Here is a 19,701-nt window from a genome sequence, read left to right on the forward strand (position 1 = left end):
CTGGGATTATAGGCATGTGCCACCCTGCCCAGCTAATTTTGTATTTTTATAGAGGTGGGGTTTCTCCATGTTGGTCAGGCTGGTCTCGAACTTCCAACCTCAGGTGATCCACCCACCTCGGCCTCCCAAAGTGCTGGGATTACAGGCGTGAGCCACAGTGCCCGGCCCCATTTCTGTAACTTTTAAGGAACAGGAAGTTTTGGCCAATGGAAATTTCTGATGTACTCAAGAGGGTGCTTTTGAGTTTCAAACATTCTTGAAAAGTTTGTGCTGGAGAAAGAGGAGGAGTCTTGCAGTACCAGGGCAACATGCTTGGAATGGCAGAAAAGGAGTCCCAGAGTGAAGGAGGAACCTGGAGAGCCCGGGAGTTGGCAGGATGGGCACAGACATGGGCTGCATGGGGGAGGCGGGCAAGAGCTAAGCATGGAGCCCCGCTGGCCAGTCTGTGCTCCAGGCCAGCCTGCAAGGAACTCTCACCCTATGAGGAGTCCCTGGAACCCTAAGGCCTATAGTTCCAAGCATCAGGCTCAAAACTGAGTCATGAGGAGGCTCAAGTGGGCATTGTTTGCAAGGTGGTCCAGCATCTGCTTCTCTGGAAAGACAAAAATGCAGATGCCGCCTGCTTTCTTTCCTATCACCCAGCACCTCAAGGCAGACAGGCCAAGGCAGCTGAGAGCCATGTCCAGTCGGCACGGGTCCCCCTTATTCCTTCTGACAGCCCAGAAGCACAGAGGCAGGGGGAATGTGCAAATATGGTCATTTGCAGCTTTTGTGCATCTTCCAAGGAGAAAGGAAAGCTGAAACCACGTTTAGGTTTAGGAATTTTTGAATCTCTAACATATAAATGGCAAAAAGCTTCATTAGTGCCATTTTGCCACTCATAACGGAGATGAAAAATTCTTATTGGCACTGAAAATAAGACTTAACGTCATTGTATTTATTAGGTTCTGAAACAATACACATTCACATCCTTTTGAATACAGTACATTTGGCACAATAATGTTTACAATGAAATAACACTAATGAATGGCAAGAGATTAAAATTACATCCAGAAAGGAAAAAAATGTACAAATAAAGCATCACAATACAAAAAAAAAATCCTAAAATTGAATACATTTTACAGTTAGCCAGAATTATTTTGCACATAATTTAAAAAGAGGTAATTTTTTAGCCTTCTTTTTTTTTTTTAAAGCAAGAATGCATTGTTTTTTCACCTTTGGAGGAAAAAAAATTATGTTTCTACTTCACAAAGTCCATAATGAGAGAACACAGAAGAACAGCTATCCTTCATATATTTTTTGGCTTTTTTTTTTTTTTTTTGCACTCTCATTTTTTTTTTCTTTGAGAGAGAGAGAGAAAGAGAAAGGGGGTGGGGCTGGAAAGATTAGAAAAAACTGGCAGAAGTGTTAACAGTGTGTCTATTTTCAAACTCTTGTAAAAATGAAAATGAAACAATGATTACTCAACGAACACACAAGCCTTTTTCTATAGACCTTTGCTGGATTTAAATCAGCCTATGTGAGAACTTCACCAGCCAGAGGCATCCCAGCCAGCCCAGCTTTGGGTGCTGAAAAGGGCCCTTTCTGGGACAGACTGACTGGCTGCCTTCAGCTGCCAGGTGGAATGTATTATTTGACTTCCCAGCAAACTTGCCAGTTGTCCTGTAGGAAAGGCCCAGTTCCCACTGCCGTGCAAACACCAGGCCCTTGGACAAGGCCATCTGGCATTGCGGTTAGGGCTTGCTTGGTTGTCCAAAGTTTATAATGGTGAAGAAAGCAGAAGAAAGAACAGTAGTTACACATGAATATGATGGGCAGTATTATCATGTCTTCCTAAAAAATGAGATGATGCCACCGTAAAGATGTTTCTGTGCTTGTACTCAACTCCAGAAGATAGTCTCTCTCCAGAATGTCAAGTTACCGAAGATAAATTAAATTAATCTAATGTTCTTCATCATTCACTGGTATGCCAAACACATGAATTGATATATCATAATATTTAATATTTGCAATTATCTTAAGAACAGATAATAATTACACCTGAGTTTTTAAAAAATAAAAACAAAAGAGAACTGAATGTCATCATTAGTAACAAAGGCTATGACCAGCCAGATGCAAATATGGACAAAGACTCTCTAATGGGCTCAAGATAGTTACTGTCCGAGCTTTGAAACCACCATCAAAAACATTCCTTTCTCTCCCCCATCTCTATCAGGGTATAATAGAGCACAGGAGAACTGTATGTGAGATTTAATATAGCTTAATATATGTTTACATCTTTTAAAATAAACCAAAATGAAATAAACAATACAAAGAATCCCCAACACACCCCCCCATCCCCCATAAAGGAACACACCTATCTCTCGGTAACTTGAACCAATACACTTACAGAGTATTGCACCTGGACATTATTATAATTATTCTTTCATAGACTAAAGTTTTATAATATGCCTGAACATGCAGCAGTTGATACCTCTATATTCAACGAATTAATTCCACAGGCCTTGCAGAAACACTATATACAAAAATCTCAAATGTACAAAAGGCAAAAGCTTCATTAGTGCCACTTTGCCACTCACAAGTATATATATTTAGGGGCAGCTGGGAAATCCACGTGCAATAGTTGGAATGGATTCCATTCCCTGCTAAATCAGTTCAGTAAATTAGGTAATCAAATGACCTCTGGGAAACATATACACAAAGCCACAGAGAACCCTTGGAAATGAAAGAATAACACTGTTAGCATATCTACAGGAGGTAATGTCACATCCCTTCAATAGCGTCCACGTGAGTTGCCACTGCATGTCACACAGAAACAAAACTGAGTACATCTTGCGACATTGTCAGTTTTCTAACAAGTTGCTCTTCAGTTTCCAGATACCCTTTGTATAACCCATGTTTAGCCTCATTCTGCTTATTCCAAAAGCAGATATTTCGTATATAACTTTACATGTTTAATGTTTAAAAACCACAACACAGTAGTACTACCATTTTGTATAAGTGCGCAAAAATAACACACTGCTGCAGAAAATAAATAGTGTTTATGCTAGGAACTTAGGATGAAACTGGAAAGATAATCTGGGAGCTGAGCTTTGTTGGAACCCCAGGGTCCTCGCCTTTGTGTCCAGGTAGAACTTGAATGATGAAGAATGCTACTTGTTGCCTTTTCTCTCAATTCATACAGCTCTCATGTGTCACTCAGGCATTGACAGCATCCACCTTGGACGACCGGTTTCTCATTTTGTATTAGCCCTTTAATATCTACCTGTATTCAGACTGGAACTCATCTCTTTTGGCCAATTAGAAAGTGAATTTGAAAATATATTTTTCAAATGTTAACAGAGTTCAAAACCCTGTTTCTTTTTCCACAAAGAGGATTTCTTCCACAAGACACAAACTTACATGACTTTGGCATGCTGAAAAGCTAAAACCAAATCAGGCAAGAGTTAGCCATTCCAGAGCAAACCAACCCAGCTGGCCAATCCCTGCATCTCTGGTCTCCCTCCCTCAGAGGGCATGCCTCAAGGGCGCCCTCCCTCGTGTGTGCGGAGAAGCACCAGTCTCTTCTCCAGGACAGAAGGGCAGGGATGGCAAGCTGCGGTGCAGGAGGGAAAAGAAGCAAGAGGGGTCAGGATCTGTGTCCGATAGCAGAGCCAGAGTCTTCTTGTTTGCTTTCTTTCTTTTTTCTGTTCTTTGCAGTAAAAGAACTGAAGTTGCTTCACTGCCAGGAGCCCCTGAGGAGTGGAACCAGGCTTGCCAATGGTCCAAACACGGCAGTGTATACAGCTAATTGCTGACCCAACGAGTCTGCATTACTGGTGAGACAAGAACCGAGAGCGCCTTCTGGTCACCAGGTGGGAGGGGGAGGAGGTGGCCTGGGGCAAGGGAATGCAATAAATAGACAGTGGACATGGGACTGGGGCTCCGAGGAGGAGAAGTAGTTCAAGACCTGCTGAGTGTCTCCAACACAGGAGTCTTCTCTGCACCCCTTCTTGCAGCATCGGCAAAGTCCAACTGCAGTGGGCTCTCAGGGCATCAGGTCTTCACCAAAGTAGGAGAAACCTTTGAATTCCTCCTGGTTGATCTGCTTTACAATTGCTTCGTCCACAAGGGTGAGTACCGGCTCTTCCCGGGTAAAGTCTTGGTCAAAATTATTGACGTCTCTTTTGGTTTTCTGTGGGAAGAAAAGAGAAAGTGGTGAGTTGAGGCTGCTCTCCCTCCTGAGGGCCCCCCATGGGGAGTGGGCACCGCACTGACCAGCCTGTCACCAAAGCAGGCCTCTAGCTACCAACAGACAGCAGACACGGGGCTGTCCCGATGAGGTAACGATGGATGGCCCCAGGACCCGGAGGTGAGAGACGAGGAGAGGAAGAATGAGTCAAGGTGAGAAGGAAGAAGGGGTGAGAGGGTATGATGGAAAAGCAGGGAAGTGGGATTCCCACAGACGTGTGTGTGTGTGTGTGTTTGTGTGTGTATGATGCAAAGGTCCCATCTCACACCCTCTTTCAGCAACTGCTGTAACCTACTGGCTCCATTACAACCTCCCTCCCTGTGACCCTGGGAACAGATCTGAATCCCCTCTCAGAGGTCCTTCTTCCCCATAACCCGGCCACATCTGCTCCAGGTGACATCCTCTCCACAAGCCTGCCTCGATTTCCACTTACTCTCACCACGAACCCAATTTTGTGCTCCAGTATTTTTTCAATTATTAAACTCAGCACATTGACTTGCCATGACGTTTTTATGCTTTTGTCTAGACCAAGAGCTTCTTAAAGGCAGAGACCTTGTCTTGTTCAACTTTGAGTTCCCAGCAGTTCCCCAGCAATAAGTGTCTACTGAATGAAATAAGTAAACTCACCACTGACTCCCCAGCTCTGAAGGACCCATACCTCTGGATTGAAGTTCCCAAGGTACAACTGTGTGCCTTATGGTTCTTGGGGGGTGGGGTGGAAGGGAGCAATCAATCAACCCACAAATGAATCCTGGTTTTTGGAGAAAATCAGGAAGTATAAGTAATGCTCTCTGCCTTTAGGGGCTTAGAGTTGAGTTCAAAGGGTCAGTAGTCCTGTGTAGAACACATCGCTTTAGTTAGAAAAATTTCCATGGAGAAGTTGGGATTTGGGCTAAGACTTGAGGAATGGGTGACAACTGTACTGGTAGAAATGGGAGGGAGGCACCTTGGCAGGGAGAAGGATGGAACAAAGGCAGGGAACAGGAAGACAAAAGATGCATACACAGGGCAGCGGGTTCACTAAGCTGCAGGGGCAGAGTGCGGCATGGGGATGGCGGGAGTTAGGGCTGGAGTCCAATGGCAGAGGCCTTCAATAGCAGGTCTCCTCTCCCCCACAGCACAGAGCACAATGCCCAGAAGATTAAAGGCAGGGACTCCAGCAATACTTTTTTCAGACACTGATTACCTGGTATTACCCAGGATTAGTGACTTGGATGATGGAATAAATCTTGTGGAAAGATTCACATTATTATTTGTAGGAGAAATAATATTAATCTATGCTATGCTCTGTGGAAACCACTAACCTAAAGAAGTTAATAAGTAGTCCATGAAAAAAGCAGTTTTGACACAAAGCCATGTTTTCTACCCTGCTCTTGGAGATTTGCTATGCACATTGGCAAGTTAGTCTCTGAGAAATTCTAGAGTGAGGAAATCTGGTTTGCTTTGTTTAGGCTAGCCTTCCTCAAACTCGACCTAAAACTTTTTTGTTTTCCTAAATAGTTTATGAACACCTCTCCTGAGAGCAGGGTCTGCAGAATGCAGTTTGGAGAATGTTGGTTTACAGTTTACAAAGAATCTTTGCATTTATTCGCTCATTTGATCCTCAGAACAGGCCTGTAACATCCTGATCCTGCAGATGAGGAAACTGGCTCAGAGAGGTTTGGTGATTTTCCCAGGGTCACTGGACTGGGTAAGAGCAGACCCAGAACTCATGTCTGGGCTTCAGTGTGATGCCTTCCACAGTGGGTAAGGTCTGGAAATCTGGACACGGGAGAAATTGGAAGATATAACAAGAGTCAAGTTCAACCAGGAGACATTTAGGTAACACCACTAGGCAAAATAAAGCCGGAAAGGCCGGCCAGTAGGCAAGCATGGGTGGAGACAGCTGTGAGTCCGGGAAGATAGTGGGTAACGTGGGCCGGGTGAGCTGCGCAGGGGACTGTTTTCAACTGGTCCCAGGTTGAAATCAAAATCACAAACAGCACGGAGGAGGGACAAACTGATTTCTACCATCTTTTAGCACCACCAGTCCTGCCTGGTGTCTTCTCTCTGGGCTTGAGCTACATAGGTCAGCAGGTCTCAGAGACCTTGGAAGGGGGAAGGTGGGGACACACAGAAAACGCAAGGGATCCCCAGAAACAGAACCTATAGCTGAGGGGTGTCCATGATGCCCCTGAGATGGGAAAGCTGGGTGGTTTGGTCACCTCTGCCAGGAGGGCTGGCCCCCGGCAGGAGGACCATCTGTTCTCCCTCTCCAGTGTGTACAGAACAAGAGGAAAAGGAGGGCCCTGCTTGAGAGGGAAACAACAAAGACCATCCTCACGGTGACGCACATTGACGTGGGAGGGTGGCGCCTGGGCAAAGGGTGTGGCGACACCTCTTCTGAAGATCTCTATGGAAGGGGGAGGGATTCACTGACTGGGGAGGATTGCAGGCTATGGGCCCTCTGTGCCTGGTGAAGTGAGTCCAGAGGGAGGAGTGGGCTGGGTAGGCTGTGGCAACAATTAGGGAAGCCCTGGGTATCATCCCAGAAGGCAAGCCAGGAGCATCCATGCCGGGGGAGCTGGAGCCGAAGGGGATAATGGAGTAGTAGGGGTGGCAGTAAGGAGAAAAAGAGAGTCAAGGAATAGGGCAAGAAGAATATTCCATTTGTAACGTCACTAAGGACGGGCCTTGCCCAGGTATGTGGTAGACCGGTATAATCCAGGCAGAGGGCTGGCTGTACAAGGCGTGTAGGCAGGAGATGCCTTCACCATCTCTCCTAACTTGGCACTCACCACACTGAGGAGGCTCCCTCTTTTCAACTAATGTATGATATAGTGACCGGGATTCTCCAGGTTTCAGAATCATCCCCAGCTCCCTCCCAGATGGCTGCTAATGAGGGGAACCTGTGTATGAAGACCTTCAGAAAATCTGTAAGCTCTCTGGCACTGGCTCTCCCTATTTACCTGATTGTGTTTCACCTGTTGGTCATTAGTGTCTGTTAATCATGGAAGCTGCTTTCATTTCTTGAGGTCAACTGAGCATAGTGGTAAAGCTAGATTCTACAGGATGTCTGAATTTCACGACTTGCTGTTGTGAATCAGGGAACCAGGCTCAGTCAATACTGCTAGTGGTGTCATTCCAGAGGACCTTAGCTCCATGGTGGGCTATCTTGGAGAGCCATTTAGCTCAGCTCTGAGATTCTTGAGGTTCCAGAATCATCTGTGGCATTTGAGAGAGTATGCCATTCTTCATGATCGTTACAGACTTGGCTCACCCATCTCCTTATACAACTTGGCCCCTACCCTACTTTGCTTGGAGACATTTCAGGTGCATGTGAGTTACCCATTTCTAATTCAAATAACCATCCCCACTATGTGCAATCTCTAACTGTTAACACTAGAGGCTTGGGAGTTTTCCAAAGCAAACATCTCTGGGAAAACCCATCCCCTATTAATGGTATATAGGCAGCACAGCATCCTCAAATTTGGAAAGAACTGCAGATTATATTCTTTACTCGCTGATTTTATTCTTTGAAAAGCTGCTACCTCCCGCACAGAGCAGGCACAGGACTCGACTTAAAGATTCTGAGGGGCAGGCTCTCAGAGACACTTGTTTATCCTGATCCTCAGTCATCCCTGCCTCCCCTAATGCCTAAATGTCAGGCTCCTGGCCCCCACTGCAGACCTGAGAGATGACAGTGGGACACAGGGAACAACATTCTAACTCTCCAGTCCCTTCCTAATCCATGAAGCCTTTTCTACAACCTTTGGCCCACACTTAGGGAAGGCTGAATAGAGTAGGAGGAAGATCACCGGCTGAGCTCATTCTGGTGCCATCCTTTCCTGGTTATTGACGCTGTGAAGTTAACCTCTTTAAGCCGTGGTCTTTTCATCTGTCACACGGGGGTGGTAACAGGCACACTATAGGTTTCCTTGAGGACTGAGTGAGATGTGATATTAGGTTCCTTCTGCAGAACCTGGCATACAGAGGGCACTCAATAAATGATAGCTCCCATCATGCCTTCAAATCTTAGCATTCGTGTGCCATGGGCATGCATCATGCACAGCTTGGTTGTTTCCCAACACAGTGCACGGTATCTGCCCATCAGTGAGTTTCCTGAAGGTAGGGGCTGAGTCTTACCTTTCCTTCTGTGCCTCCAAATCCTGAACTAGGACTGAGCCTGGGCCTGCCTGAACATCCTAGTGCTTCCTCCAGCAATTGAGATGCTTCATTGCACATCACGGCTTTTGGGGTAAAGTCCTGAGTTCTTTCGCTCACCTGCTTCTGAGGCCCTTCAGGAGCTTGTCCTTGCCTTATCCCCCAGGTTCATCTCCCTGGCACTGCCCAACTATGGGGCTTCCTCCTGCTTTCTCTTGCCTCCAGCCTTGCACAGCTAGCCCTCTACCTGGAATGCCCTCCCCTATCCCTGCCTTCTGCCCCACATCCATGCAATTTCCCCACCTCCATGTACATGCCCTTTCTTCAGGAACCCTCCTCATCCCTCCAAGGCTGCTTGAGCAAAGCTTCTTGTGGGTGCCCTCACCATCTCTCCTAACTTAGTACTCACCACACTGAGGAGGCCTCTTCTTTTCAACTAATCTATGAGCTCCTTGCAGGCAGAGACTGGGTTGAACTCACCATTCTATCACCAGCCTAGCACAATGCCTGGCACATACTGCATACTCAATAGATATCTGCTAGAAAAAATTAATAAATGCACCTCTCTTGCTGCTACTTTATCTAGAGCCAGTAACGTGATCTGGGTTCAGGGCCAGGGGCTGCTGTCCTGTCAGGGGGTGTTTTGATTTTGGGAAGTGGAGGCAGGGAGTTGGGGGGAATGGCTGTAGTCTGATTCACGAAGGGCCTAGAGCCAGGCATCCCAGACCATCACTAGGCCCACCGGGTCTGCAAAACAGGTAGGCTTAGGCCCAGTTAATGAAATTTCTTCTCCCAGGACTTGGGGCACTAGAGTTTTCTAATTGCTGACCCAAGATAGAAACAAACAGGTTCGACCAGGGTTTGGGAAAATTCCATCAAGACAGATATGTTTAGGGAATTTGTGGGTATGTCTGACCCCTGTGGCTGATGTTAGAGGAAAACAACATTGCGATTCCCTCTGGCATCATTTCAGAAATAAGGTCTTAGATTTGAGAAATCTGGGACTGACTCTGGGGGAAGGGCACATTTTTGGAGTCTGTAGTCAGGAAGGGAGGAAATAAGAGTTTCAGGTCAGTCCAGATCCCTCTCAGAGACTGGGCCTGCCTCAGAGCTCAGGCAGCTCTGAGGCCTAGAGACTCAGCGGCTGTGGTGGTGTTGGGAGCCCAGGGCAGAGGTAGGCAGGCAGTGTCAATGCTTACTTCCTGTCTGGCCAGCACAATCTCTCACAGCCCTCACTGTGCTGACATCATAAACTTGAGCTTTCGGAGGAGCCAGCAGTGTCTGCTTCTGTCTTCATCTGATTCCCAGGAGATCAACAGATGACTTTGTTTTAAAGCACTGAGAAAACTCCCTGATCTTACAGGCTGGGGCATAGGGCTAGCTTTCATGTGGCTGCCTTATTGGTCCCTGCCTTCCCCCTTAACTCTGCTTGGCGTGACAGCAACAGCACAAGTAGCATAGTGACCCCAACCCAGAGGTCCTCTGCCTCATGGGGTGTGACCTGAACTGAGACATGCTGTCTCTACATGGTCTCCCAAATGCCAGCATCCTTCTAGGTCCCACGTGAGGCTCCTTCTTATGACTTCCGTAACTCCAGTCTCATTCCACCCTGCCCTCCTCCCGGCTCCTATGGCACTGTCTGGATCATGCATTTAGCCCCTTCTGCTATTTCATGTGTATTATATTCCCCATCATACCCCTCAAGGTACCTACTGCAAGGCAGGGCACACAGCAGACACTTAACGTTCATTGGCCGGAAATAATTTTAGTCACTATAACAGCCAAATCCCAAGTCCATCCTAGCTTTGAAATGTCCATATTCTTATCTATGCTCCACTTTTCTCTTTTAAATATTCTAAAAGAAAAAGAATTTAAACAATTAGAACACTTCCTCACCATTAACTAGATCCTCATATAGATGCATATATTCTTCATAGCCATACATTCGAATTAAAAGAATATATGTGTATATGTTTATACACACATACTGATGTGTGAAGTTAAATGAAATAAGGAAGGTATCACTACATAGTGCCCTGCCTGGCAAAAATGAGAATCTAACTCTCAAGTTAAAAATTTCTCTAATCATCTGTCATCCCTTCTTCCTCTTTATAATTTTGTTAGCCAAGAAATGTTCATACTTTTGGATTTTCTTTACAGTAAACAGGTCAAAATGTATAGAGGGGTCATCTGGCACTGGACTGCCCATGGAACTTTCTACTGGGAGTCCATGGCAGTGCTCTATTTTTTTTTGAGACAGAGTTTCGCTCTTGTTGCCCAGGCTGGAGTGCAATAGCACAATCTTGGCTCACTGCAACCTCTGCCTCCCGGGTTCAAGCAATTCTTCTGCCTCAGCCTCCTGAGTAGCTGGGATTACAGGCATGTGCCACCACGCCTGGCTAGCTTTTGTATTTTTAGTAGAGATGGGGTATCTCCTTGTTGGTCAGGCTGGTCTCGAACTCCTGACCTCTGGTGACCCACCTGCCTCGGCCTCACAAAGTGCTGGGATCACAGGTGTGAGCCACCACGCCCAGCCATTTTTTTTTAAATCCATATCCTTGGTAGTGGCCAGAAGTGACTGCTCAGTTCCTGCCTCTGCGGTCTGAACAGTGCCAAGTGCAGTGGTGTTACTTTCTACTTGGCGTGAACCCTTAAATTACATTAACATTGTCTAAGATAGTATCAATGTTTTATCATTTCTTAAGTAGCTATGAGAAAACATTGACACTATCTTAGTTGTATCAATCCAATTTTACCATGTTATGAGTTGAATTGTGTCTCCCCAAAAAGATATGTGAAGTTTTAACCCCCAGTACCACAGGATGTGGTCTTATTTGGAAATAAGTTCTTTGCAGACGTAATCAAACGAAGATGAGGTCATTAGAGTGGGCCCTGATCCAATATGACTGGTGTCCTTATAAGAGGGGAAATTGGACACAGAGACAGACATGCACAGAGGGAAGAGACACAGGGACATATGTGTGAAGACTGAAGCTGTGTGGCACGAGCCAATGAACGTCTGTGGCTACCAGAGCTGAAAGAGGCAAGGAAAGATTCTTCTGTAGGTTTCAGAGGGAGCAAGACCCTGCCAACACCTTGATTTCAGACTTCTAGCCTCAAACCATGAGATCATAAATTTCTGTTGTTAGATAAGCCACCCAGGTTTTGGTACTTTGTTACGGTAGCCCTGGGCAACTAATACAAACTCCAATCTTATTTTTCTGAAATTGATTTAAAAAATTTATTTTTTAGGTATATAAAGTAGAGAGATGAAATCTCGCTGTGTTGCCCTGGCTGGTCTTGAATTCCTGGGCTCAAGTGATCCTCGCACCTCAGCCTTCCAAACTGCTGGGATTACAGGTGTGAGCTACCATACTCGGCCTGAAATTGGTTTTTAAAATCCAAACGTAATCCTTTACACTTGATTTCTCCTTATTTTGGGACATATTTCTAGCCTGTCAAGATCACCATGATTCTGCAACTTACCTCTCTGAATCTCAGTGTATTTACCTAGGAAGTAGAGATAACAGACATACCTAGCTTTCTGAGGGTTATAGGTAAAGCTCAGATAAACCCTAAAATGCAATGCAAATGCCATTTTAATTCTATCATCCATCTTATCTGCTATATCCTCCAGCTGTCTGTCATCCTAAAATTTGATTGGCATGCCTCCAATCTCTCTGTTGGGACACTTCTGCAAATATTGTTTAGCACAGGATGAGGACCAGAGCACTTTGACCTGGCCCCTGAAACAGCCCTCTCACAAAGGTGCCATCAAGTCCCACCAGCACTCTTTGGGGTGTGGTTGTGAAATTCACTGAGAAGCAACCCGCCATGGTCACTGTTTTCATTTTGCTCAGTTGCTTTGCTGGAATAAAGATACAAATGGCTGAGCATTTCGCTGCTGGAAATGAAGTTAATTGCTTCAAGTGATTACTACTGCCCCCTAAATGTCCACAAACTATCTTCTCATTAAGAATTTATAGAAACTTGCTTTAATAATATCAATTTCAAAGTGTCCTAAGTTCACATTTTCCCAGTTTCTGAATACTGGGAGACGGTTTGCCTTTCTCCTATCACTTGGTATCATTACTCTATCCCATCATTTGGAAATTTACCAAACAGTAGGCAGAGCAGATTCTTCCGTAACCTGGAATGTAATTCACCTGGGCCTACACTGGAGTCACCTGGGGGAGCTTCAACACACGGAGCTGCTCGTCCCACTCTAGGGATTCTGTTGAATTGCTTTGGGATCTGGTCTGGGCATGGAATAATAGGGATCCCCAGGTGAGCTTTATTAAATGTAATTTGCCTCTCTTGGGTTTCAATTTCCTCTTAGTGGTTTTCACCCTTTGTACTTTGGAGCTATTTCTCTTTGGGGATAATTGGAGGCAAAATAACAGGTCTGCTTTTTGCCATTTTTTAACACAGTGGTTCGCAATCCTGGCTGTGCATAAAAACCAAACACAGCCATTTAGACACCTGAGAGTCATCCTAGACCTGATGAATTGGAATCTCCAGACGGTGAGTTTTTAAAGCTCCATAAGTGATTCTGGTGGGCAGCCCGGTGGAGTCCCTCCATATAAAGGCCGTGGGTCTCTTTCTTTCTTCTTTTAACAATTTCAAAAGGCCTGTTTTCATTGTTGTCCAAAGGCTTTTTTAGGAGCCTAAGACCATACTAGATTTGGCCTCCTCCAACACATAGCAAGTTCATGCTATATACTGGCATTCCTTCTCAGCTTCATGACTTCTTGGTCTATTTTATATTGGTATTTATAAAATCGGGACATCTGAGAACTCTCATGGAATCAGACTGGTTTCTTTAAATGCCGATCTGTGAGAGGTAGCTTAGTGGCTTAGCCTTCATGCTCTACAGCCAGACTGCCTGAATTCCATGCCTGCTTCTCCAGTTACTAACTTTGTGGCCTTGGGCCAATTATGTAATCTCTGTGCCGCCATTTTCTCATCCATGAAATGGGGACATTAGTAGGCCTCCCCATATATTTGTTATGAGGATTAAATGAAAGAATACAATCAAGTGGCGAGAACAGTAGGTGACAGTAAATTATTGGCATTGTTCCTTCCTCAATATATCTAAGATCACAACTGTATGGTTAGAACAAACAGAATTGTCTTTGGGATAATCCAGGAGAGAACTATTTGGTCTCAGTTTACGGAATAATCGTTTCACCTAGGCCACCTGTGTGCATTTATCTCCCATGCACATGAAATCTAGAACCAATTAGTTTTCACTGGAGGCAAATAGCCAAATATGTGACCCACCCAAAAGAACATTTCTGATTCTTTTTTGCCTTCCTGTGCTGTTTTCTCTTTCTTTCTTTTCACTGACATTACATTCATAGTAAACTTTATATATACTGGTGGGACATCTTTAAACTTTCTGGAATAAGAAAGGAAAAACAAGGAAGGAAGGATTTTAGAAAAACAAGGAAGGAAGGAAACAATTTTAGCACTGCTGGCTAAAATTGCAGGCTGTAACACCAGATCTCGGCTGGGCGTGGTGGTTCATGCCTGTAATCCCAGCACTTCTGGTGGACAAGGTAGGTGGATAGCTCGAGCCCAGGAGTTTGAGAACAGCCTGGGCCACATAGTGAGACCCTGTCTTTACAAAAAAATACAAAAATTAGCCAGACACGGTGGCATGTGCCTGTAGTCCCAGCTACTCAGGAGGCGGAGGTGTGAGGTTGGCTTGAGTCCAGGAGGTAGAGGTTGCAAGAGAGCCAAGATCATATCACTGCCCTACAGCCTGGGTGACAGTGCCAGATCTTATCTCGAAAAAAATTAAAAAGCATCATATCTCCTTTTCTCTCTAATGAGTGGGGCACATGTGTGTCTTTGGGTGTCTGTGTGTGTTGTGTGTGTGCATAAACCCCAGTGGCATGGGGGAGCCTGGGCGCACCGGGAACTGAGGAGCCCAGCAAGCTGAGGGCTGCATGCCTCACCAGCTGATGCCACCTGTCAGGGACACAGATCCAGGGGTCCCAGGTCTTTGGAGTTGCCACGAAATGCCCCAATCTACATTTTCACTTACATCTCTTTTTAAATGTTGCCTACTAATTCGATTTTAAAAAAGTTATCTCCTGGCTGAATGGGTCTCACAATCCTCCAGTTTGCGACCTTTACATCATTGAAAAGATTGCTGCTTCCACCTTTTAAGGGAGAAGAAAATGAAGACCCACTTGCTTTTTAAGCACGATGGCACAGATGGCAGTTAAAATGGGAGGCCACTTGGCCCACCATTCCCCAGCCCAGCGGAAAGGGTCCTGGCAGCTAGGTGGCCCCTGTAGTCGTAGGGACAAGCCGCCCAAGCCTCAGGCTGGGCCTCACAGCCCCCTTCCCCACAATCTCATTGGTTTCCTCGCTAAAACACTTCTGAGGGAAAGTTGCTTCATTCCTTTGGAGGCAGTCAGTAGACACACATATCTATTTTCTAAATGAACCAAATTCTCTCAGACCGCCAGGCATTCTGAACAATCAACCACAGCTGAATTCTATCAGGTCTGCTGTTTGATAGAATTCAACTATTTCCCCTCTCCAGTGTCATTATTGTTTGCTAAACTATAAAAAAAAATTTTTTTTACAAATTCCATTTGAGAAGTTACTTTAGGAAAAAAGAAAACTCTACTTCAGGTATTAGCTAACAGCAAACCTCCTCCCCTACACAGCAAATAGAGATCAAAGGAGTTCAGCCAACTATCGTTTGTCTGGGAATTAGCTGGGGTCTATAGACACAGCTTTCAGGGATTGCCATCACAGAGGCAAGCAGGTGTCCCTGTTGTAAAGAAGTTGCCACCAAACTTCTAACATGTGTTATGATGCTTTGAAACAAAACTTCAGGGCAACTACCCGAAGGTTCCTTTGGAAGGCAGTGCCAATTCAGAAACCTACAGAAGAAAGGGAGGGCCCAGGACAGAGCCCCTTCCTGGCTTTTGCTCCTGCGAAACTGGGGAACATGTTCCTTATCTGCTATTGGTAAAGAGAGAAGCTTTTCAAGGAGACTTTCAATGCTGCTTCTATGTCTAAATTCCATGGCTCAATCATTTGTAAGCAAAAGTAAGGAATATAAAGTAAGCTTCTTAAATGGGGTTCCCACCCCTGGAGCAAGGGTTGCCATTTTTTTCTGTGAAAGGCCAGGTAGTAAATATTTTAGATGTTGTGAGCCATATGGTCTCTATCATAACCACTCCACTCTGCCACTGTAGCCTAAAAGCAGCATGAACTTGTGTAAATGAATGACGGTGGCTGTGTTCCGATAAAACTTCATGGGCACTGATGTTTGAATTTCATACAGTGTTCATGTGTCATGAAACAGTATTCTTCAACCATTAAGAAAATGTTGAAACCATTCTTATTCTAGGGCTGCACAAAAGCAGGTGGTGGGCTGGATTTGGCCCTGGGCTGCAGTTTGCGGACCCCTGCCTCAAAGGATGGCTTCAGGGTTTCCATGAGCCTGGTAGAATATAGAACAGTGTACTGTGTTTGTGACACCTTGGGGTTTTCCTGGAGACAGAGTTTACTGTATCAGATTCTCCAAGGGGGTAGTGACACCACTGCTAAGTTAAGAACCACTGATTTAAACATTTCCATTATAAAAAGCCTGGCTTTCTAAGTGGTACAATAACTGTCTCTGAGGAATCCACATAAAGGAGAAAGCCCTGAGAAGTATTTTCAGGACCTGAAGTGCCCCCTTTTGCTTAAGTCTTTCAGACCACAAGGGTCCCCAGCACGGGGCATCCCCTCTGGACTTAGTGACTATACGGTGCTCTGTGGGGAAGGCTGTCTCATGTAAAAATGGCTGAGAACACTCCCCCGGATGTAGACTGTGTATTTAAGCCTCTTCCCAGAGGCGTCTTCTAAGTGCAGGTGAAGTCAATAGTCTCAAAGCGTTAGCTCCAAACACGTTATGTCTCCATTCTTGTTAGTGAAGGAGGCATTTCTGGGCAGTTCTGAGGGATGGCGCTTATTCCTGCTCCTCAAACCCTCCCAGGGCCTCCCAGGCCCGCCCAGGCCTGCCCAGGCTCACACCTATGCACTCCTTTGGCTGTGACACGTTGATTCTGAAATTTGGTAACAAAAATATAAAGTATACATTCCAGCCACATGGAGCCACCTGATTATGGATGAGTCCACATCGTCCATCCAGTGCACACTGGCCCCAGATGACATCCAGTCTGGGATTTAGGAATGGCCTGGATATGTCGCTAAGTGCCCCAGGAGTCTTGGCTCCCGCAAGAGGCTGGCAGGAAAGAGGGCCTGGCGCTTCTGACACTAGCAGGGCCCAGCTCAGCCTGGCTTTGCAGGCTCCCAGCTAATGGAATGAACGCTGCAGAGTCTCTGGAGGACGGCAGAGAGCCACAGCCATTCTCTCCACTGCTGAGCCCACTGGCCCTCCAAGAGTCGAACTGAGAGGATGCTGCACGTGAGCTCTGAAACCATTCCTGAGGCCACTCAAGGGACGTGTCTGCTGCTGCTGTACAGGAAAGGAAATGCCTCTTCCTGGGGGAATGATCCCCAAACCAGGCTAGTCCCCTCCTATATATACCTTGACCCTTGTGCTGGGGTTCTGTTTCCTGGTACTCCTCATAACTGGAGCTAAATGATGACTCAGTCTGAGGTGTCTTTTCCACTGGACTGGAGCTCCACATGCGCATCTGCCTTGTGTTTTTAGCACCAGCTCAGTGCCTGGGACAGCCTTAGCTTCTTTAGGAGGAAAACATAACAAAGCTGCAGATGGAGACTTTGCCAGTGCTTTGATGCCTTCAACACCCGGCTCTTGTAACCTCACACCCACTCCACAGGGAGGAGAGTGCTGTGATCACATCTCCATTGTAAAGATGGGGAAATGGGCTCGGAGGCATTAGACGTCTTGTCTAACAGGCAGGCTGGGCAAGAGGTGGGGTCAGGACTTGGAATCAGCTTGTTCTGACCCCGAGGCTGTGCCCCTGGCATGTACTATCCTGCCTCCCATGAAGAACTGCCAGGGGAGGCATCAATGCAGCCATCTGCACAAAGACACGCAGCACTGTGCCCAGCATAAGCTGCCAGTTCAATGGTTTCTGTCAATAGCGGTGTTGCTGTGTTAACATCAAACAAACAACTGCATTCTGCCGTGTACCCCTCACAGTGCAAGAGGCCACCATCACCACCAAGTCTTCTGGGGTTATTTTGTAGACATTAGGGGCACCCCAGGAGAGGCCTGGGACAGAACCTGATGTAGAAAATGCTGTGTGGCTATCCAGGAATAAAGAGCCTTAGGAGGAGACAGTACCCTGCCTGCCCTGGCTTGCCTGGGGCCTGAGCTTGCTGAGCCAGGCCCTGCAGTGAGCTGGCCCCCCGCAGCGGGATGTGCAGTGGCAGGACCCGAGCCTGGCGATGCAGCAGGAGCCTGTGTCTCCAGCTGGAAGTGGGTAAGAAAACAGTGGCAACTTGGACTCATTCTGCTTCTAACTGGGGGATCTTTTTCATTTATCATCTACTTTTTAAAGCCGTGTTATTGCTGATAGCTGTTGGGTTTACCATTCCAGGGATATTTTTGGTATCCAAAGAAGAAACTTTCCAATCTGGCCCTGGCAAAGGCCCAGTTCCTCCACTTACCAATCTCTCCCCCACTTATTTAGGAAAATGTTCTAGATAGAGATCAGTTCTCTTGGCCCAGGATTATTGCACTGCCTGTGAAATGGGAACTGTAAACATTCTAATATGTGCCTCTCAAGTCAAGACGAGGTCACCCACCTTCTCTCACCATTCAACAATAATTTCAGGTTTCCTAATGCAGGATCTTATGACCCCAAATTCCCGGGCATATACTGGAACTGATCTTGAGCCATAAAATGTGAGAAGAGAATTTTGAGATAGAGCTGAAAAAAACACTGTATATCTGGGGAATTCATTTGTTCATTCCACAAATATAGATTGAATACCTACTATGTGCCAGGAATTGTTCTAACTGCTGGGGATGCATTTGTGAACAAAACAGATGTAACTCTCTCCCTTGATTGCTGATTGCTAATTACTGTGCATTGCTAATTGTTGACGCTGGGTGATGAACACATGGGGACTCATTCAATGATTTGCTCTACTTTTATATATGTTTGGAAATTTCCATACTAAAGTTAAAATTATGAGTCCCAAATCTCAAAAACATGATGCTGAGTGAAAGAAGGCAGACACAAAAAAAGCACATGCTATGTGGCTCCATTTATAAGAAACTCTAGAAAAGACGAATCTAATCTCCAGTGACAGAAAGCAGACCAGGGTTGCCTGTGGCTATGGGCAGGAAACTTCTTGGGAGGATGGAGGTGTTCTATATACTTATTGTGCTGGTGGTCACATGGGTGTATGACATTTTTCAAATGCATTAGAATGTGGACTTGAAATGGGTGCATTTATTCTATGTAAATTTTATTGCAATACAATTGATTAAAAAACCCTGCAAATCCCTGCTCTCACATGGCTGGGGCTGGAAGAAATCTTAGGGATTACTTAAGTCCCTCGTTTTACAGGAAAGGAGCAGAGAGATTCAGTGAATTTCTCAGCATCTCACAGACAGTAACAGTGGGGACTAGCACCCAGTTCTGTCCAGCACTTCCCCTTAGCTCACTGCCTGTGATACAAGGTGGGTGCTTCAATCTGAAGTGCCACATTTTGGGGTGACTGTCTTCTCAATTATTTGGTTGAACACCCACACCCCAGGTCCCTATAGTCTGAGTCTGCCACGCCTCCCAGGAAGTCTGCAAATCCTGTTACTGCCAACACTAGCTGATATGTCAGCTGCTGCGCTAGGGGGGAAGGAGTGCGGCTAAAGTCCTAGGTCAGGGTCTGGTTTATTTTCTAAGTCATCTCAGTTGATAAGCCCTACTCTGGAGGGCTTATCTTTCCATCTCCTTACTTAAGGCAAATATATTTCATAGTTCCCTGGCCTAGCCATTCGCCACCCTCTTCCACACCTAGCTGGGCTCTCACACCTGAAATACTCCATTGATCTCCAAGCTCTGTGCTCCAAGAAAGCTGCTGTTGAGGCGAAGTAGGTCCAGAAAGGAGTAGCCAGAGGAACATGGAGGGTGAAGGGCTGCTGCTATGTGGCCAGGCCTTCTCACAGTGAGGAGACTGAGGTTGATGTGGAAACTTAATGAACCTTCACAAACCCACTGTGTATTAGTCAAATCTCAGAATTCCAGAATAACAATGGAATGTTAAGTTTAGGCCAAACCTAATTCTGTTACCATCTCCCTCCCCAGCACAAACAATGGGAAGTTAAGAAGGCACTGATCCCCCAAGTGCAAAACTGGATTCCCCAGAGTGTCTCT

The 19,701-nt window shown here is 45.9% G+C and overlaps 1 protein-coding gene across 3 annotated transcripts in view; it reads right to left on the minus strand.

The window, feature by feature from the left end:
* Positions 1 to 916: 916 nt before the first annotated feature.
* Positions 917 to 19,701, minus strand: part of PRKCE (protein kinase C epsilon) — a 536,579-nt gene continuing 517,794 nt past the window's right edge. For all 3 annotated transcript variants that reach the window (XM_055108017.2, XM_003822657.6, XM_063594977.1), the window contains one exon: positions 917 to 4,174. In XM_055108017.2, the coding sequence (XP_054963992.1) occupies positions 4,028 to 4,174 (147 nt within the window). In that variant the 3' untranslated portion in view covers positions 917 to 4,027. The remainder of the gene's footprint in view (positions 4,175 to 19,701) is intronic.

This window comes from Pan paniscus, chromosome 12 (assembly GCF_029289425.2).
Source record: "Pan paniscus chromosome 12, NHGRI_mPanPan1-v2.0_pri, whole genome shotgun sequence".
Classification (NCBI taxonomy): domain Eukaryota; kingdom Metazoa; phylum Chordata; class Mammalia; order Primates; family Hominidae; genus Pan; species Pan paniscus.